This window comes from Diaporthe amygdali (assembly GCF_026229845.1).
Source record: "Diaporthe amygdali strain CAA958 chromosome Unknown NODE_1_length_4327563_cov_65_473760, whole genome shotgun sequence".
Taxonomy (NCBI): Eukaryota; Fungi; Ascomycota; class Sordariomycetes; order Diaporthales; family Diaporthaceae; genus Diaporthe; species Diaporthe amygdali.
The window spans coordinates 1815887-1835921 of NW_026517021.1; the positions used below are offsets into that span (position 1 = coordinate 1815887).

General features: G+C 51.4%; 8 protein-coding genes across 8 annotated transcripts; 1 reads left to right on the forward strand and 7 right to left on the reverse strand.

The window, feature by feature from the left end:
• Positions 1 to 58: 58 nt before the first annotated feature.
• On the reverse strand, positions 59 to 1975 carry J7T55_006135 (uncharacterized protein; the record flags this gene model as incomplete). The annotated part of the gene is made up of 5 exons (XM_053140975.1): positions 59 to 247; positions 476 to 563; positions 1148 to 1218; positions 1380 to 1475; positions 1661 to 1975. 5 exons carry the CDS (start codon positions 1973 to 1975, stop codon positions 59 to 61), a joined length of 759 nt encoding a protein of 252 aa, XP_053000903.1.
• A 576-nt stretch (positions 1976 to 2551) lies between these two features.
• Positions 2552 to 5079, reverse strand: J7T55_006136 (3-hydroxyisobutyrate dehydrogenase; the record flags this gene model as incomplete). Its single annotated transcript, XM_053140986.1, has 3 exons — positions 2552 to 3307; positions 3370 to 3660; positions 4207 to 5079. 3 exons carry the CDS (start codon positions 5077 to 5079, stop codon positions 2552 to 2554), a joined length of 1920 nt encoding a protein of 639 aa, XP_053000904.1.
• Positions 5080 to 6002: 923 nt separating this feature from the next.
• J7T55_006137 (uncharacterized protein) lies at positions 6003 to 6470 on the reverse strand (the record flags this gene model as incomplete). The annotated part of the gene is made up of 2 exons (XM_053140996.1): positions 6003 to 6263; positions 6336 to 6470. 2 exons carry the CDS (start codon positions 6468 to 6470, stop codon positions 6003 to 6005), a joined length of 396 nt encoding a protein of 131 aa, XP_053000905.1.
• A 263-nt stretch (positions 6471 to 6733) lies between these two features.
• J7T55_006138 (uncharacterized protein) lies at positions 6734 to 7614 on the forward strand (the record flags this gene model as incomplete). The annotated part of the gene is made up of 2 exons (XM_053141007.1): positions 6734 to 6966; positions 7362 to 7614. The coding sequence occupies 2 exons, from the start codon at positions 6734 to 6736 to the stop codon at positions 7612 to 7614; spliced, it is 486 nt and encodes a 161-aa protein (XP_053000906.1).
• Positions 7615 to 7831: 217 nt separating this feature from the next.
• Positions 7832 to 10669, reverse strand: J7T55_006139 (uncharacterized protein; the record flags this gene model as incomplete). The annotated part of the gene is made up of 1 exon (XM_053141018.1): positions 7832 to 10669. The coding sequence occupies one exon, from the start codon at positions 10667 to 10669 to the stop codon at positions 7832 to 7834; it is 2838 nt and encodes a 945-aa protein (XP_053000907.1).
• A 653-nt stretch (positions 10670 to 11322) lies between these two features.
• On the reverse strand, positions 11323 to 13698 carry J7T55_006140 (glycosyl hydrolase family 81; the record flags this gene model as incomplete). Its single annotated transcript, XM_053141029.1, has 1 exon — positions 11323 to 13698. The coding sequence occupies one exon, from the start codon at positions 13696 to 13698 to the stop codon at positions 11323 to 11325; it is 2376 nt and encodes a 791-aa protein (XP_053000908.1).
• Positions 13699 to 14729: 1031 nt separating this feature from the next.
• Positions 14730 to 15512, reverse strand: J7T55_006141 (short-chain dehydrogenase; the record flags this gene model as incomplete). Its single annotated transcript, XM_053141040.1, has 1 exon — positions 14730 to 15512. The coding sequence occupies one exon, from the start codon at positions 15510 to 15512 to the stop codon at positions 14730 to 14732; it is 783 nt and encodes a 260-aa protein (XP_053000909.1).
• Positions 15513 to 16857: 1345 nt separating this feature from the next.
• J7T55_006142 (uncharacterized protein) lies at positions 16858 to 19984 on the reverse strand (the record flags this gene model as incomplete). The annotated part of the gene is made up of 3 exons (XM_053141052.1): positions 16858 to 16884; positions 16950 to 19601; positions 19754 to 19984. The coding sequence occupies 3 exons, from the start codon at positions 19982 to 19984 to the stop codon at positions 16858 to 16860; spliced, it is 2910 nt and encodes a 969-aa protein (XP_053000910.1).
• Between the last annotated feature and the right edge of the window lie 51 nt (positions 19985 to 20035).

The window sequence follows — 20035 nt, forward strand, 5'->3', positions numbered from 1 at the left end:
TCGATGGGAGCGCGCTAGACCAAACTCCATCACTTACAGGACACTAGCTATTCGATGTCTAGCAGCAGTCCGCCGGGCATTTGCCAAGTGCGACTCCCAGGCAGTCGCAGCCAGGGTTGCCAGAGCAAGGCTTCGGCTCGCGACTCTCGAGGTCACCCCCCTTGAGCTCAACAGCGGCGCGAACAGCGGGAGCCAAGCTGGCAGAGACGCCGACGGCGGCAACAAGAGTAACAAGAATAGCGGAGAACTGCATTTTGCTGATGTTTGGTGATGTGTTTTTGTTTTAGTGAGAGTTGTGTGTTGGTTGGCTTGGATTGCGACTGGCTTGTTTGGGAGAGGCTTTTCAGACAAATCGACAGGGAGGAGTGCTCGTATTTAATTGATGCTTCCTGCTGCCATTTTCCAGCTTCTATGAATTCCACAAAGCCTAGGTAGCGGATATGTCAACTTGCCGTCCCGAGATACTGAGTCGTACACCGTTGTTAAGAACAACGTCTGCACGGTGGTGCCACTCAGTGGTACCGCCGACAGAGCCACCAAGAGATGCGAATGCCGTTCCGAACCTACCAAGTCTGGTTAATGATAATGAGTCGTCAAATGAGGACTTCAGCTAGAATTGCCAAGCACAATGCTCAAGAGAATCCCTTTCATAACCCCTCGTAACTCATGCTCAATAAGTGGTGGAGACTTCTCATGTGACCGAAGGTTGCCATTGAAGGCTATGAGACGTCGTAACAGATCTCAGTGATATATTCTGCGGCTACAGTTCTACCGAACATAGTATGACTTGATCTAAATATGAACTAGCTAGTCAATACATCTTTTACTATCTAATTCACTCCATATCCAAAGCGAAAAAAATAAACCGTTGACGATTCACGAAGAAGCCAGGTCTTTCCGATCAAGTACATACTTTAATCGAACAAGGTCCTCCTCATCCTCTCTCCTGGAGACAATTTAAGTTTGCAAGCGTTCTACCTCTAAGTTTACATATACGTGTATAAAAGATTGATACGGCGGCATAACTAGTCATGATCCTTGAGCCTAGTACCTTGGCTGTTACCGGTGAAGCCATGTTAGAGATGGCGATTTCAGCTTTGAAATCCATGTATCCAATGTAGTTCCACGACTACGGCGAGTTGCTTACCAACAAATGATAGCATTCCCGTGCCGACGTCGATCCGTGGCGTGGTGGTGCCGGTTCGTGTGCACAGTGCCCTGTTTCGTGATATTTGATACTTAATTTATTCCGAGTCTCATTCTATTGGGTTACCTGTAAATGATAATTTTAAGGCCCCTCAGCATTTGTCAAGATGACCACAGCACATGCGTCTTATGAAAATACTCTAATCCGCCTTACTTCCTTTTTCCTCCTTTACCGCCTCGAGAGCCCTTTGCGCAACCCTGAATCCCTCAAGCCCCGCCGGCATTCCACAGTAAATTGCAGCTTGTAGAAGCACCTCCCTGATTTCGGCCTGAGGAGTGACTGGAGTCAGCCATGCGAAGAAGCCGTTAAAGTAACCAGACATTAAATGGGCACGCATTCTTCTGCAGATACAATCACAAGACCGTACAAGTGAACCGCCTCAGCAAATAGCAAGCGAGCGAAGACGCGGACCGTTCAGTTAGAAGTAAGGGTGAATTAACGTATCTGACTTACCTCCGTGGCACCATTGGTAATGGCCCCTTTTACATGAGTTGCCAGCTCAGTAGACCTGTTGAGAGCGACTAGCATTGCAACATTTAGCAGCGAACGCCACTTTTTCTCCAGGCCAGGCCGAGACCAGACAGAGCCCCAGCAAGCTTCGGTGACGAGCTCTTGCATAGGCCTTGCGAACTCCGAGCCGTTCTGTAGCGCCTTTTGCACATATTCGGCACCATTGACCTCCGTACGGAGTTTGATACCCTCGTCAAAGAGCGTCTTGTGGGCTGCGGCAACTTTGTCATCAGCGGGGGCTTGGTTGGAGGAACTCATGTTGACCGAATTTGATGGATTGGCAGCGCGATCTTGAGGCTGAGGTATGATGGACGTGGTCTATAGGAGCAATCACGTTAAGGAAACTAGATTTAAGGCGGGAGAAGGAACATTGACAACTCACCACGGCGATGTAGGTCATTAGTCTAGTCGCTTTTTTGTAACCCCGGGGGCTGTTTTGGCCTCCGCAACGGCCGGATCCCCTCAAGTGCCCAGCTGCCACATCCATCCCCCGCACCGTGACGCACATGTCAGTCTTGGAATATAATGCCGCCGGACGATCAAGAAAGAATCGGCAATGTCGGCATCTATGTAGCCAAAAGCAACGTTGGCGCATAATATGAGCATAAGATGCTCTAATTGTTGGGAATATGTCGTGGTGATAACAGACTTGAGCATGTAGTTGTACATGGTTGCCATTAGCTTGATATATCTTGGGACCACACAACGCAGTACGACTGATAAATTTTAATTGTAGCTCCATTGGTTTCCAGGGCCGTTGACAATATATTTCTACCTATCTTATTGTATTGTTGCGTCTTATGCTTTAAAGCCGGTGAATTCAGGCTCATGCTTCTATGTCTCCTTCGTCTCCCAGTCTTCAATCCCTCCCAAAAACCTGTAGACCACCCTCGAGTCCAAATCTCTGCAACGTGGATCCGCACTCGCATCGGTGTAAGCCTTTAGCCCTGCATCAGCAAGCAAAAGCTTCGCGCCAACATTTTCCGCTACCTGACATGCCAGTCCGAAGTCCTTCCTCATAAGCTGAATCTTGAACCCGCCCTCGTATCCATGGCTTGGGGGTGCATCAGGGCAGATGCCCGGCACGGGGTTGAACCGATCACACATGGTGCTCTGCGCCGTGCTCTTCGAAAATATCTTTTGAATCAGACGAGGATCCATACCAGCTCGCATTCCGAGGTTCATAGCTTCCGCGGTGGCAAGTGAGATGAGCGCAGAGCAGTAATTGTTCGTCAGCTTGGCGGTGACACCGAGCGATGGTGCGCCGCAGGCGATGATGTTGGCTCCCATGTGGCTAAGTATGCCTTCTAAAAACGACCACTTCGGATCATCCTCAGCACAACCGACCATGAACGTAAGAGTCGCTTTTTCTGCACCGATCTGACCGCCTGACACAGGAGCATCGAAGAAGCTAGCCTGAGGATGTCGCTTTCTCACTTCTTCAAGCACAGCTAGAGATGTCTCACGGTCGATGGTAGAACAGTCTATGAGAGTCCTCGGTGTCTGCTCTGCTGCGAGTATTCCATTTGTCTCATCGAGAAATGCAGTTCTGACATGAGACCCTTCTGGTACCATCGTGAAGACAGTCGACTGTATTCAAGCTATGTCAGTATTTTCTACTTCGGAGAGGTGACGGGGCAATGAGGACTCACGGAGTTCTGTGTCGCTTCCTTTGCCGACCCAGCAGCAACAGCTGAGTCCGGATGCTGAGCCACAAATTTATTCACCGCATCCGCTGAAATATCGTATACGAAGAGCTTTGACCCTTGTGGCAACTTTAAGGCAAGGTTCACTGCCATCGCAAAGCCCATAGTCCCCAGGCCAATGAAACCAACGTTCAGTGGTTCGCCAGCCATTCCGATAAATGGACCCTTTGCCGATGGGTTGATTGTATTGGATCGTTGAAGGGAGTCGGGATGTCTGTAGGTTTCTTTCGTAGATCTCTGGGTGGAATATCAGCACTGCAAGCAAATACTCACAAGGAAGTAAAAGGACTTTGTGTTGGGATGAGATCAATACAATCTTCGGTCTTCACTTTCACTGCCGAGCATGCACATGTGATGACCTCAGAAAGGACATTATGCATGGAAGCAACAGCTGTGCAATGCACTTCCCCGCCCTTCCCCATGGGGGTGACGGGACATCAGTCTCCCCGCAACATTTACTAGTATTGTCTTGGAGTAGTAGAACGTCTCACCATTCACGCAGGCGTAGTATGCGGAGTTGCTGGGCATGGAACCTTATTCGGTCACGCAGATGGAGAAGAGGCGATTAGGCGAAGACTGCTTTCGCCTCTTCTCGTTTATGCACATCTGTAATTCAACAGGTCGGTTGATAGGCATGTATTTGAGATCGCACATCTAGTGACAAGGAATTGCAGGTAGGAAAATGGCAGTCCAAAGAAAAAACAGGGGATTATTTCATACGGTACCCGGCAGAAAAGCTCCGGGATGTGCTTCCGCCCAGTCCATTCCATGAGCAAGAATTACCTCGAGCTCGAATCCATCGTGATTTGCCGCAGCCTGGAGATCGCGAATTCTTGCCAATGTAGCCTCTGCGTCTTTCTTGTCCACGTGAATGCAACATGAGCGTCCCTCCGCATCTTTCCACTCCGCGATTTCCTTTTCGCCCGTGAGAAGGCGCCGGTCGTGGCAGGCATCCCCAACAAGGTATATCCAGCGCTTCTTGTCCAGGCGAGCAAGAAGGTTGACATGGCCGGGAAGGTGGCCAGGAGCATCCACTACCCAGATGGAGCCGTCGCCCATGAAGTCGTACACCCAGAAATCCCCGAGTTTCTGCCAGCCGTCTCCCTTCTCGCCGTTAGCTGGCGGTCGCGGGAATTCTTTCACGCTCAGGCCAGAGAATAGGTCGCTTTCGAAGTGGGAGTGCGACATGTGTGAGCCCAGGCCATTCTTCAATACATCGAGGGCTCCGTTCCCAACCCAGAACTGCGCCCGAGGGTAGTCTGCTGGTGTTCCAGTGTGGTCCCAGTGGACATGGCTGATAATGACATGTTTCATGATCGAGGGATCTAGCCCTCCATCCAACAAGCTCTGCCTAACATCCGTAAGAGTATTCATGGGTTGCCTGTATTGAAAATGATTTCTGATGAGAGCAGGATAGTCGTCGACGTTGCGGCGAACTCCCAGATCGAAGAGAATATTTGTCTTTTGACCGCTATCATCGATATGAACAAGAAGAAAAGATAGAGATGGTACGAGACTTCGATCAGTCTCCAAAGCATCACTTATGAATACATTGAGAGGGAGAGTAAATGTGCCACCATGGAGAGCCGATGCCGTAACGGTCTTGGCTGCTCTTCCCTCCAAGGCCTCAAGCACAGAGTGTGCAGCTGCACTCATGTTGACTTTCAAGGATCAAATCCGATGAACGATATCACCATTCCGTGAAACGTGAACGATGTATGTGCCGGTTGTCAAGCTGTTCAGTGAAGAGATTGACCAGGGCAGTATGATGTGGGGAAGACAACGAAGGAGGAGGTTTTGACTGCGGGCATGTAAGACGCGGTTAAATACCCCACCTGAACCACACCATATAAATGGCAAATGAGAAGATTACCATTTCAGACATTTATCCTGGTCCATTAGTGCCTGGTGTGCTTCTTGTATTTCGTGGATATTTATTTTGCTGCAAGCTGGAAGCCACATGTACCTGAGAAACGGAAGAATCCTTATTTTCAAAAACCTTTAGAATAGTCCGTCTGTCGCTAACGAGTATACGCTAACTAGTATACGTTCAAAGACAAAAGTAGCTGAAATTCAAGTTTTCTATTCTCCAGCTGCCCGAAAAATGCAAGCATCTGCTCTATAAAATCGTCCTCTAAGTTTGATTACACCAAAACCGGGATTCGCGAAGGCTAGCTATGCGCTGAGGGTGGTTTCAACTTGCGATGCAAGCAGTACAGGCCCAATATGAATTTGTACACCATTTCTAATTCGCCTGACTTCAGTGAGAAGTTGATACGGCTCTCTAGCTGTTACCTCCTGCTACCCTGATGGGTAGCACACATTGAGAGCATAGGCGGGTCGGCATTTCCTGGCATGCAAGTAGTCACCAGTTCTGTAAGGCTATTCACGACTTCAGGATGTAACGGATCAAAGGATAAAGTGTAAAAAATATGATTAATCTATAAGATAAAAGGAGCGACGTGGATGGAGCTGCAATGGATCAAACCACCAGCTCATCAGATCTCATCCGTCATCTATCAGGGAGCCCATAGACTTTTTTCAATGCAGATCTATCCTGTTGTAACCCATGAGAACATTTAATAGCCCTTGATAGCGTTGTCGACGCAGAACGGAATGCCGTTCAAGTATCCACAGTGGGTCTTGTCAGGGCAAGCACCGTTGAACACCAGCTGGTTCTGAGCATTGCAGACATTGATGCCCTTGAGATCGGGAGTGCAAGTGTAAGCGCCGGGAGTAGCGCAGTAGGGAGCGCTGCGCTTCGTCTTGGGGACGGCCTGGCAGTAGGGAATGTCTCCAATGTTGGAGCACTTGCTGCCGTCAGGGCAGGGTCCGATGGTCTAGAAGGATATCACTTAGAATGAAAGTCCACCAAATTAAATCCATGTTTCAGATTAAAGCCCAATACTCACAACAAGGTTACCAGTGATATCGCACTGGAGGATAGACAGGCCGTCCTTAGAGCAGACGTACTGGCCAAAGGTGCATTGGGATGGAGCGGCCGCGACAGCGGCAGCGAAAGCGAGGATGGTGGCGGTGAACTGCATTTTGATATGGAGTGTTGGATGAATATTATTCACTGTGTTATTGGCTGTGGTGAATGTAGAAAGGCTTGTTGATGCTCCTGATGATGATGATAGAGAAAGGAATCTTCAATTCGAGGGTCATGACCTCCTAATTATATATCCGTCAAGAGATCCCTATAATTCTGATCATATAAAGAACCACTCGGCGTGTTTACCTGGTATTCGAAAATAGACACCGCTTCCGGGCATCTGCTGAGACTGAGAAGAAAAAACCGAAGCCAAAACTGGATGCCTCCGGAATACGGCCGGCCAAGGCAGAGCACTTCGACATACTCCATCTAGCGAATCAGATCATTGAATATCACGATGAGATCGTATACTGGGCCCAAGAAACAGCCCACCACATACTACGTAGCATCTCACCCGCCTTGAACGTGGCTGAGCCTCACTCGATGGACGACGCAGCTTTCGGGAGTCGGCCCTCAGCCCTGCGAGCGGACGCCGACGAAGCTCAAACGTCAGACTAAGCTTATATCTGACAGCCGGCCTTGGCCTTCGTGTACATCAAAAATGCTATGGAAGTCCCTGATAACTGATCCTCAACCTCAGAGGAGAGAGCAGAAGTCTTGCTCCAAGCGCCACGCAACACACCATCGACAGGTTCCTGCATTCATCACGAACCGAATGAATAATCAAAGCCATCGACAAAGGGCCGCACGAACCGTTTCTTCGTATGAGTCCGCCTAGTAGTTGGAAGGATACGAGCCAAGGCAGCTGATCTGGAGCTGAACCAGGCGAACGGGTAACATCCCGGCCTGGGGTGTGAGCCACACGGTCGGTAGTGCTTATCCCCTTAGATCTGATATCTGGGGTAAAGGGCCCAAACAGCCGACCGTCCCGTGACACACACAGCTCGACCGCAAAGCGTCGGACACATTACCACATGGAAATATCAACAACGGCTGTTGCTGACTGGGCGACACCGCCAACCGTGAAAAAAGAAAGGTTTACCGTCCACTGGTGCTTCACGAATGCCGGACACAGTCAGCAGACCGACTTCCGGTTCAACGCCCGTCAGATACAGGGCAAGCATATACGAGCTGAGCAAACCGGACGTGTGGCGTTGAACGGGTTTGGAGGCAACCCACGCTTGGTTTTCATTTGAAGACCTACCTCATCAAGACTCGGATTTGGAATATCCAAATCGATTAGAGTTGCGGCGTGGAAAGAAATGCTGAGCGGGAGCAGGAAAGCCGGACAAAGGTGATTGTATATTGGCATTAGAGGTTAGAGTGACCTGAGTCTAGGAGAACTCTCGCCGTACGCTTAGTATTCTGATGCAGGATAAAGCTGACTTCAGACTATAGACGCTGAGACAGCAACTACAGCGCGTACGTCATCAGCCTGTCCCAATCGCTGCTCCCAGGTTCGCCTGTGAATTCCTCAACTCCGGTCTTTGTCTGGACACAGAGCTTGTCGCCCTTGAAGTATGTCAGTGCACCTCCCTTACCGTCGCCTCGAGCCGTGATCCTGTACAGTGGTCCCTCGGAGTGCACCTTTCTACGTTCTGGCATGAATTGCAGATCGTTTTCTTGGCACCAATCCTCCACAACATGACGGAATGACCGTTCCAAGTCCTTCTTGGTGGGCTCGAACGGACTTGCGTGGTGCTTGTGCTCGCGGTGATGATCCCGCTTGTGATGGTGATGCCCATTTGTCTTGGTGGCCTTTTGCGAGGCAACACCACTGCCATGCTGCGGTGGAGGCAGGGAGGTTGATGCGTCCTGGTTTAGATCAAACAACTCTAGCGCATGCTCGATTGTCTGGATGCCCTTCTCGAACTCAGACGCAATCGAGGGTAGGTCGTCGATTCCAGCCAAGGCCTCGTCATGCCACCACTCACACCATTGAGCGACATCTTCGTAATTGACCGTGTCCATAATCAGCCATTGATACAGAATCTCGTGCCATTTCGGGAAAACCTCTGCGGCAATGACCTCAGCAATCATGGTGGGTGACACAGGATCAAGCCAATCCAGCACCGCTGATAAAACATCGGTTTCCTGGTCTGACGGGTTAACATCGAAGTTCTTGCGTATGTAACGAGCCATGTTCGGTAGGATGTGATGCAGTACAAGCGGTGTCCATTGATCGGTGCGATTGTTGCGCAGGACATTCCTCCACTCTCTGAGGCCCGGAATAACCCCTCGGTTGAACTCCCACACGTCGATGAGCTGCCTGAATTTCCGTTTGACATCTGCAACAAGACCTGTGGAGCTTTTAGGATCTAGATGGTGCTCGGGCAAGTATTGGAACCACGGGAAAAGCCACAAGTGTGGCAAGTTGTGTTGCTTCTTCCTCTTTGGCTCCCATTTCGCAATCGCCTCGTCCAGTCTCCTGATAATATCTTGTTCCAGTAGTTGGGTCTTGAGGAACCCAGGTAGCACGTTTTGCCAGGCCTCGAAAACGGCGATGATTGGTTCAGCGTCTCGTACATTCCATTCCCGCACTGCCCGTGAGACATGAGGCAACCAAAGCTTGTACATCATGCTCTCGTAAGGTGTTGCTGACGATCTCATTTGAGGCAGGGCTGCAGATTTGTGCAGACCGAGTAGGTCTTTGATGGACTCCAAGTCATTCGCATATTGTGCTCGTGCATCTTCCAAAGGGTTCCAGTTCTCGACCATGTCCTTCATGATCGGTTGGATGGCTGCGACTGCTATCGACGCCATTTCTTCCTTGACTTCCTTAATCGTGAGACCCGATGTCGACTGGTCTGCTTTACGCAACAGAGAGATAATTCGATCCCATCGTTGCTTCGTATAATCGCCTCCACTGAGGAGCACCTCGTCTTCGTCTTCAAATTGCGTGAGCTCTTCAAAAATAGCCGCAGTGGTTTGGTGGCTCTCGACGGCCTTTTCCAGTTCCTCGAGCTCCTGTTGCTCCTGATGCAATTGCAATTCCGCAAAGGCCTTCCGCTCCTGTAATCCCTGCCACTCCTCGAGAATGGCCATGAAGTCATTCTGGGCTCGCAACACCAGCTTCTTCGATTGCAAGTCGCCTTCCTCTTCTGTTGTGCCCGCAGTGGGAGTCATCAACCCAGAAGACGAGGTCAGCATCTTCTTGCCCGGGCCCGTAAGATCCAGAATCGGTGTAAATGCAGCTGGAATGTCTAGGCCCGGTGCGGCTTTCTTGATTTCTTCAATCGTTGCAAACTTCGGTTTTTGCCGCCTGGGTGTGCTCGCAGCACTACCACTGCCGCTCTTCAAACCTCCTGCTCGAGCTTTCTTTGCGCGGGACGCCTTCCTTTTCTTGTCCTCCTCGTCCGAGTCAATTACCACTTCTCCTCGGAGCCTTGCCTGACGCTTTTCCTCTTGCCTCTCCTGTTCTGTCTTTTCTTTCACAGCACCGAGACCCACTTTCTGGGGACGCAAATTTGCCTCAATAACGACATTTCGACCTTGGCCCTCTTTTCCTAGACCCGAGCCGTCAACAAAGCCCATCTTTGCCATCATGCGAGCGCCAAATGATTTCGGATTGATTTTGGTTTTGCCGCCTTTCGAGGAGAAGGCGCTCGGCATTGCTTTCTGAGGACGGGTTGGTGCGTCATCGTTAACCTTGAGGACCGGCTCCTTGGTGGAAGAAGGCATGAATCCCATTCCAAGAGGCTCGCTCATGCTGCCGAATTTGAATGACCTCTCCGGGGGTTGGTACCTGTCTTGGCCTGATGGGGATACCCGCCCACGACCAAGTCCTGCTGGCGCGGCGTAACCCAGTCCAATTCCTGGAGTGCCGCCCTCGCCCTCATCCTCGTCCTCGTCGTCCTCATCCTCTTTTTCACTGTTTATGCGCATGAAGCTGGCTCTTTCAGGCTCCCCATAATCGCTGTCGTCTTCTGCCACGACGTCCTCTTCACTGCCCTTTTTCGCATCATCGGCCGACACAAAGCTCATGCCTTTGTTCCGGAGTGTCTTTTTCTTCCATCGCTGCCCTGGTCTGTCATCCTCGCTCTCCGAGCCAAATATACCAAGCGCTGCGCTCTCCTTGGCATTGCGGCCAGTTCTTCGCCGCTTCCGAGGATTGTAGTCGGCGAATTCGTCCGCGTTGGGGTTGGTTGACGGCATTAAGTAGTCGTCATCCTCTTCTTCTGATTCCGATGAGGAATATTCCGCCGCTGCGGCCTTCATTCTCGAAGGATCGAACGCGTGTGTCGGATCCATGGCGACAGGTCGCAATCGTGCGATGCAGCGGCAGTTATAGGAAAAGGGTGGACTCAGAATGCAGTCGTCAAGTTAAGCCCGAGCTGTTGTTGTTGCCTTCCAGAAAATCCTTATCTTATCAGTCTCTGAGTCAGCAAACGTTACGAGCACCATCCTGCCGGGAGCGCCGTTTCAAATGGACCTGTGAAACGGGGTAGAAAACGGCACGCCAGAAACGGAATTGTTGGTCATTTACACAGGTGAAAGATGAGCCTCCTATTCCATCAGAACCAGACTAACGTCCGTCTGCTGCACTCAGCTGGGACGCTGGGAAGTCTTTTTGCAAGGAGTCTCCACATTTTGCGAAGAAGCATTATCAAAACCTTACTTCACACCAAAGCCGTGCGCCTCGCCCGTAACAGCTGGGGGAGACACCTCGAGACCTAGTTTTTGATATTTGGGCATCCATCCAAACAAATTCCTTCAAGTGCACAACTCTCCCCTAGACAATTAGTCTGCGGATTAAAGAAATACGATCTCTTCTCACCGAATGGCAGTATAGTATGCGGGCTTCCCAGCTGTGTACTTCATCAGTCGATTATAACCTTCAGCTTCCTGGTCTACAATTCTACGAGACTACATAGCAGCAACTTCCTCTTGTATGTTCTTGGCCATCAGCCCCGGCTTCTTTTTCTTCTAGTGTTTATCGTCGAGTTTGAGGCGAGACTCCCACCCAAGCCCGCTGTATAGGCCAAATTCCATGCCAGGCTCATGCCGTCAACGAAGGACCCATTAACTGGCTGCTGCAACATGAATTCGTAGCTCTCTTTTGCTCCCTCCACGTCTGCAATGGCGAGGTTGACGTACACATGGCCCACAAAGCCGCCTCCTGTTAGGGAACCAGACTTGTTGCCAGCGAAATACTGATCCCACTCCTCGCGAACAAATCCTGCCTTGCGGGTATAAGCGCTGCTAGGATTGATAGGCAACATGTGGATTCCCTGTACAAAAGAGACCTGGTCGCCAAAGTACGTGGTGTGGTTGACCAGCCTGTCAAACAAGATACCAGCAGCTCTGACTCCGATGAACTCGGGTGGCTGGACCGTGTTGTTGCTATCGAGGAGGTAATAGCTTTGCAAAGCCCGCGCTGTGATAGCTAGCTGTAGGTTCCCACGAGCTTCCATCACCGGATCTCCAATCGTACGTCCCCACATCTTGATCGCATAGGTCGAAAAGGCGTCCTCGGCCGAGGACTCTTGATCCTTGCCGTTTTCGGCCTCGAGAACACCTCTAGCCCAACTGTGACCATGATACCAGTCGTAGGAGCGCGAGAAAGGAAAATATGGGTCTTCTGTAGACGGGTTGGCCCAGTCGCGGATCAAGGTGTTGACCCAAATCTTGTTGACCGAGTTGTTTCTTGTGAGCCAGTCTGGATCGAGATAGCCAATTATTGCCGCAGTGTAGACATAGTATCCGTAATGAAAATTGTGGTCGTTGTAATACGTATTACCAAAGTCGATCGAGGAATCATTGTTCCCATAGGATCCAGTGGAGCAGACTCCGCCCCACACTGTATCGTATGCCAAAGGATTCGGTTCCAAGTTGTTGACATACCTAGCAAAGGCATTTTCAAGCTTTTGAAGTGATTTTGACAATACTGAAGTCTCGCCGGCAACGTTGGCAGTGGCGTAAAGTGACCTGACGTACATTGAGAAGGCGACGCCTGCATAGTACTTGGATGTCAAGTTGGTGAGGGCCGTAATGTCACCCTGAAGCTCTAGCTTTCCAACGGAAGAAACAGCATATTTCGCTAGTTCGGAAATCGTCCCGCCAGCAGCGTCAGCAGAGCCAACGGAACCAAGGCGCGGAGACCATGGGTCGAATCCAATGTCCGTGGGAAGATCATTTTCCACCATGGTGAAGGTATCTGTGAGAACGGCTGTGGAGATACCTTTTGATGTGCTTGCGAGAGTAATTGGGGTTATGTGGCTCGCTGTCTCCTCGTCAAAAGATGCAACATGATGAGGCAGTGCAAACATGAGAAGATCCTGTTCCGGAACCCCTTTTTTCGACCAGGATAGCGTGTAGGTTCCAGAGCGGCCAGAGACGGATCCTGATACTTTGCCTGTCTCTGGATAAGCCCCAGCAGCGGTGTTGAAGGCTGAGAGCCCGCTGTCCCCAACAGGATTCTTTGCGACCTGTACTGTTCCTCTGAATACTGATGGTCCAACAAGTGTTCGTTTGTCCAACAGACTCAACTTCGGCTTAACGAAAGTCGAGTTTGGTGCCATGTAGGAGGCTCCAGGGGAGCAAGTGATGTAAATCAACCACGTGGAGTCATCTTTGAGGCTCAGGCTCCATCCATATACGTTTGCAGCCGAGCTTTGAAAGACAGCGCCAAGATCGGTGATATTAGAGAACTCCTGTTGAGTTTGTACCAGGACGCTTGCTCCGTTGTAGATGCCTGTCACGAAAGCCATCCCCTGAACAAGAGGAAACGAAATGAGAGGCTGGGCAGATTTGCTTGGTGAAAGATTGACATTGACAGATTCTGCCGTGAGGGAGTCTGTCGTCAAGACTGTGCTGTTGCTCAACTCCTTCGCAGAGAGGCTAAGCGATTGCCGGAAAAAGGTGTCCTCGAATGACTCAACTGGATTGCCTGGGCCATAGATGAAATCTTCACGGTCGGTGTGCGAGATCGAGAGACCACGGCCTTGTGTGGCATTGTTCTTCGGCCACCAAACCGAATAAGGATGTGTCCAAGTCCGGTTGTCCTGGTCATTGGCGAAGAAGTTGGCGTAAAACTTGTTGGTCTGAAGCGGACCTTCCTGATCTACTCCAACCGGTACTTGAGGGTGATCATTTCGTGTAGGCATAGTTGCCGGAGGTGAATCGAAGGACAGGGGCGCAAAGATGTCATCAATCTGCAGTACCCCATCCTGAGTCCGAGGATTTTGATGGATATTGCGACCAGAAGTTGTGTGCGCGAGAGTGACCTGCAATGAGTACAGAGTCACGGAAAGCAGCGACCCGCCAGGCAGAATGAACATTGGGAGGTTCGAAGCAGTGACAAGTTGGAAACCCGAGATTTTCGTTCGTAAAGGAGCGACTGGAATTGCACATAGCGCTCATGTGTTGAAGGCGAAGTGGATAGCATTTTGGCATATGTATTACTTGGACGGGGTGCATTCTGAGAAGAGACAATGCTGGCAGCCCCAGTTCAATGGGTTTGAACTATACGAGAAAGGTTCCCCTTCCGAGTTGTATCATTACCGCTTTGTATTTATGCGTCATTGAATATTGATACCAAGTCAACTCTAATTGTGGACGACCAAGGAGGAACGGCGCTACAGTAGATGTAAGGGGTTCAGGGGCATGTTTTCACCGACCTCTTGGCTGATTCGATGTATATGTAGGGTCGCTAAAGGGACAAGCCTCTCTAGGTGGCCTGGCAATCTCGGCATAATTGGTGGCCCTCACTGAAAAGCTTAACAAAATGCTCAGCCAAGATTCTCAGAACTCCAAAGTCCTAGACATCAAAAGCATATTCGGTCTCTTAGCGCGACCTGACAAAGTTTATTTGATGCGAGTGTATGTGTGGCGGGACAGTAGGGTATAAATTCTTTACCTATTTAGATACATCAGCAGCAGGCTGTGTGTGTTATTGTATCGAAGTCAACGACCGACCCCTCAGCTTCGGACAGTTTCCTGCTTCAATAACGGCTTAAGTTCAACTACTGCATTGAATTTTCATTACGAGAGATTCTACAATGCCTTGCATATTTCTTCCTCATCATGCTCCTGTAAATTTCTGTGCCTCTTCCCCTTAAGCGCTCATCAAAACATTCCTCGACTTGTACACGATCAATCCACTTGAGATGTTTTCCCAACAGTATCTCAAATGCATCTCCACATCGCTCTTGCACCTCATTTTGACTCATCACGTTTCCCTGGAAGCTGATCCTAGCCCCTAGGCAGTGTATTCTACAATCCGGAGAATCAGCCCTCAGGCTGCAAGCCAATAACGACGTGGCCACCTCGTAGCATTAACATCGATAACCATTGCAGGACACCGCCAAATCTATTTCCAGTTCTTCGCAGCTTGGTCAAACGTCTCGCCAAAAGAGTCGTACCACTTGTCAACCATTTTCTGCCCCATGCCAGCTGCAAACGTCTCATCCCCACGCTCCAGTTTCTGGGCGACCTCCTCCATGAACTCCTCCACAGTCAGAGCGGTAGGGCTCTTGTGCTTCTTGTTGTCATCAGGGTCCTCCCTCTCGCGGTGCAGATCCGTGCCGACCTGGGGCGGCGCGATTTCTATGATCTTGATGTTCGTGTCCTTCAGCTGGACCCTCAGCGACATGGTCCAGAAGTGCACCCACGCCTTGGTGCCGTTGTAGACAGGGTTCAGGATGCTGAACGGCACGAAGCCCAGGACGCTCGAGACGTTGATGATCGAGGCTGCGGGCTTGCTCTTAAAGTGCTCCAGCAGCCCGACAGCCAGGTGCATGGGTCCGCGGATATTCACGTCGATCTCGTTGTCAGCCTTGGAGAGCAGGTCCGCCGGGTCGTCCTTTAGTACTTGCAGGGGCCGCTGGACACCTGCGTTGTTGACGAGACAGTCTAGATCGGGGTGCTCCTTGGTGATCTTCTCAATAAAGTCTGGTAATTTCGCAGTGTCTCCCGTGTCAACAACGTAATAGCCTGCGCAGTTGATCTCCTTGAGTGTAATTTTCAGGTTCGCCTCGGTCCGGCCGCAGATGATGACCTTCTTCCCCTTGGAGATGAAATACTCCGCCATGGCACGACCAATGCCGCCCCCACCTCCGGTGATAAGGGCGCATTTGAAGTTGAGGTTCGACATGTTGACGTTATTTAATGATTGGTTGGTTTCAAGCAATTGGATCTTAGCAAGCTTAAGACCTTGGGTGATGAAAAGCGTGACTGACTACCTGCAGCACTGGATATTCGATATACACTTCAGGCAAGAAAAAATTCTGAAATCGTGTGAAAATCAAGACTAATTAAACGAGTGCTTCATAGTGACGAAAGAGTCTCACTTTATATGGCTCCAATCCAAGACGTCATCCTAGGCTGGACGGGAAGCGAAGCTACACTCAAATCGAGCCAAACCGGACTGCTGACTGACCAAAAGTTAGTAACGCTGAGGTTAGTGGAGTTAACAGGGCAAATGTTGTCCCAGCTGATCTAATCTCCGAATGCTGCATCGGTGGACGGGGGCTCGCGTGTAAGTAAGTTCACAGCTGGATCGGCACGTCTCAGGGGGCCAGGAAAAAGAGTGCAACATGAATTGAACTATAACCATGGTCGAAAGGTCAACAATGGGCGTCTCAATTGACTCGCATGGGCAAGGGTTGCCATGCACATCGGGCAATGGTGGCCATGATATGTGCTTGTGGGCCGCCATACCTGTATGCATTGTAACACTGTATCACTCATGAAGACGAAAATAGCATTGCTCTCGTTGGTAGGAATAAGCAAGCAGCCCTGAAATGTAAATGCGAAACCTACGGCCGTGGAATCTCTACTATAAGGGAACGACGGCCTAGTCAGACTAAGTGATGAGTCCTCAAAACCGGGGCCGAAAACTGTGCTGAGCATTGACGAGGACTCGTACCTCATCTGAACATTTGACTGAGAGAACAGACACCCTGCCCGTCCCTAAAGCTATTTCCGCAGCAAGCGCAAATTGTGAGAGGTCACGCAAGCAGAGGTGACCAAGAGTGCAAGCACTAGACGCACGGCAGTTCCTCATGCACGACACCTCGGTGCTTGGTGGTGCGACGGCACCTAATAATGAACATCGATCGATATTGGCAAATCAAGTACAGTGAGCGGAAGTGAGACCGCAAGTGGTATCTAATGTTTACCAAAACCCTTCCCGCGCGCACGCATCAAAAACAAAGAGTCCATCCCGGACATAGGTGTGAGACTAGGGAAACCAGTACAAGCCTCGATAACCAGGGCCCCCCGCTCCATAGGACCGCACGCAAGACGCCCTGAAAATGCTAGAACTTCCCCACTACACTTCATCCAGTTGATGTTACGATGGCTCTAAGCAAATTAATCTGTCAGAGCTCCCAGAACGATCGTGGCTCGCCCGGTGGCCCATAGATGCTCGAGCACGATCGAGGTCTCCCGCGCATGCTCCCACGATGATGACGGCCAGGACTTAATTTGTGCAGGACCTACTGCCTCGCAAGCCCTTGCTTAGCCTGTTGAAAGGTGCGTGATTAGTACTTGTTACCTTCAAGATTACAATTCGGATGGTGAGACTTACCTTCATCTGCTCGATCCTTGCCTTCAACTGGCTGGTCACCTCAGCAGCCCTCTTCCAGCTCTCAGCACCGTTCCCATTGCTTCCGACGGCACCGCCACCGCCACCAGCAGCGGATGAATGCTCGCCTGAGTAGACATCTCTCCTGTAGCCCCTAGCGGGAGATGCTCGTCCACTGCTAGCCGAGCTGGCCCCATTGCCGCCATTGTATCTTCCGAGCTCGGGGCTCAGGGCCTTGTGCCTTGCATAGGGCGGGGGAGCGTCGGGGCCGAAACCATTCTCCTTCTCCTCAGACAGGTTGCTAGCGTACGAAGTGCGATTCCTAGACGCAGTGCTCGCTGCCCTGTGTAAGCCGCCCCCAAAACTGCCTTCCCTGTCCCGGAAACCACCACCCATCTCTTCTTGTACTGGGCTGGCCGTGCTGAGCGTGGGACTCAACATGTCATCACGCTGCATACCGAGCTGCTCAGACTTACTAAGCGCTCGCTTCAGTCGGTCAAGCTCTCTTCGTAGACGCTCGTTTGTACTCTCCGCGGCTTCTGCATCGCTGCGTGCACGTACAAGCTGCGTCTCCTTGGCCTTGATGCTCAGTACGTCCCTTGTATGATCCTCGATAAGTTGAGCATTTTGATTCTTGAGTTCCTGGATCTCGGACAAAAGCTTGGACCGCTCATGACGGGACTCGTCAGCTTGCCGCAGCAGGCTCTCGTTGGCGGCCCTGAGCTCTTCCAGCTCCGCACGTTCCAATGCGGTGAGACCTGAGACTGCAGGAACAGGATCGGCGGCGGGAGCCATGGCTGCGGGCGCTGCAGTCGGTTTAGCTAGAGAGCGGCCAGCAAGACCCCCACGGCCCACCATTCCAAATCGTTGTCGAGGCGGGGATGCAACTGGTGCTGGCTCCTCTTCATACTCGTCTTCTTCAGGCGGTGGAGGCGCTGCAGCTGAAGGTCGCCGTGGCGATGCGAGCGCTCTCTTCTGAGGTGCCTTGAGACCCCCGATCCCAGAGGGCTTTGGCATGCCAAGCTTGTTGCCCACTGGTTTCGCCGTCGGTGGTGGTGCCAATGGGGGAGACTCTGCTCGCGGGGGCGCTGCTGCTGGGGCAGCTTTCTTTAGACCAGCGGGGCCCTTCCTAACCACCTTCTTTGGACCGCCCGGTGGTGGTTTCGCAGCCGGCGGTGGCGCTTTTGGCTTCTCCTTCGCCTTGACTTCTGCTGTTTCGAAGTATTCCTTGGCCTTGCTCTTACGAATCTCGTCGAGACCCTCCATGTGTGGGTTCATCGCCCGCTCGCCTATGATCTTCATGATGGTGCCTAATATTTCGGCACCGCCATCACGAAGCGCAGGGCTAGACTCCGCCAGGAGCTTCTTTGCAGCCTCCACCATCTGACCGATTTCTTGTTTGCTTGGCACGTCCCTTGTCGTCCGTAGACACCGTACGAGAAACTTCATGGTGCCCTCCTTGACCTGGGGATTCTTGTGAACCAGGTAAGCCAGAATATCTTCAAAACATTCCGTCAGGCCTGTTGCCAGAAAGACTTGGTCGAGTGCTGCGCCAAGGGCATCTTGGACGGTAGGCTTTTTCTCCTTGAGTCGTTCCATGATGGGCTGCATGACAGTAGTTCGATACTTTCCGTAGCCCTTCCTCAATCCCTTGGCTAGGAGCTCGATACATTGTGCTGCTTGTGTGACGACGGCGATGTTGGCGTCCTTCATACATTTCGCCAGGGAACGGTTGACCTCGTTGAAATCTCCGTCTTTGATCCTTGGTACGTTCACCAGCGCATACAGCGCCTCGACGGCTTCCTTGCGGTCTTTCCACTTCGATGATCCCAGCAAATCGTAGAAATTCCCAGGTATGCCCTTGATAACGTCCTGAGGCTCTGCGAGGTCGAACGCATCAATCTCCTCGGGCTCCTCGGGCTCGTCATCGTCCCCGCCGCCGTCATCCCCTGCTCCGGCTGCCGGTGCCTTTTCTTTCGCGGCTTGTTGAGTCCGCAACAACCGTTCTTGCTTTGGAGCTCCTTCCGCCTTGATCTTTTCGAACTGGGTTTCCAAGTCGGATTGCTGGGTTGGCTTCAAATCACCCCAGAACATTGGTTTCATGGCCTCTCGGAGCCATCTGTAGAATTCGACTGCCAAGTTGGTCGCTTCAGCTCGGACATTCTTGTCAGCGTGGCCGAATGGTTTCGGTAAGACTTTTAGGACGGGCTTGGGGTCGGCAAGCTTGCAGCCGTAGTTGTGGAAGATGGCTGTCAAAGCATTTATCGCGGCGGCAACGGTTTTCGGTTGCTTAGCGGAGAGAACTGGCAGGATATCCTCGATAACTGGATTTGGTACATCGACCTCGCAGAGGAGGAGTAGAGCTTCGATGGACGAGGCCTTTGTCGCTGCTCGCGTGGATGGGAGACCCTTTTCGCAGATAGGTGTGACTGTGACGCCTCTTGATCTTGTGCCATGTTCTTTTCCACCAAATTTCAAGAACGCACAGTATGCCGCCATGCCATCTTGTTGTGCTGCTACATTACTGTCGGCCACGGCACCCTTCCACAGGGATGGATCTCGCAGGAATGGTTGGAAGCAAGCATCGTACTCGTCGGCGCTGACTTCGAATTGCTTGGTAGCTTCTTCGTATGCTGCTTTGCGGACTTTCCAGATCTACAGCCATGCAGCGCGCGATTAGCATCCAGTATATCTTAGCAGTGGCAGTCTCCATGATGGCAGCCTCCTTCCAAGCCACCACCGCCTTCTGCCTTGACCCTATTCCACCCCTGTGGACGAAACCGGGCAGGTTCGCGAATCCCACGTACCTTATGCACCCAGCGATCTGTGAGTGGCAGAGAACTGTAGTCCTCCTCTCCGTCGGCCATATTGGACGGCTCCGGGGTAGCGGCTGTATTGTCAGGATTGGGGCTAAAGATGGGTGAGCCAGGGGTAGTTGGTAGGTGGTTGTCGGAGGCGTCGCGATCGGAGTGGGCGGTAAAAGCTCGAGCTATGCGTCGTGTTAGCCTGTGGACTGTTGACCAAACCTTGCGGCGCATGATTCTGGCGATGCGTCAAGGGGAGCATGGTGGCTGCTGCTGTTTCGTGAC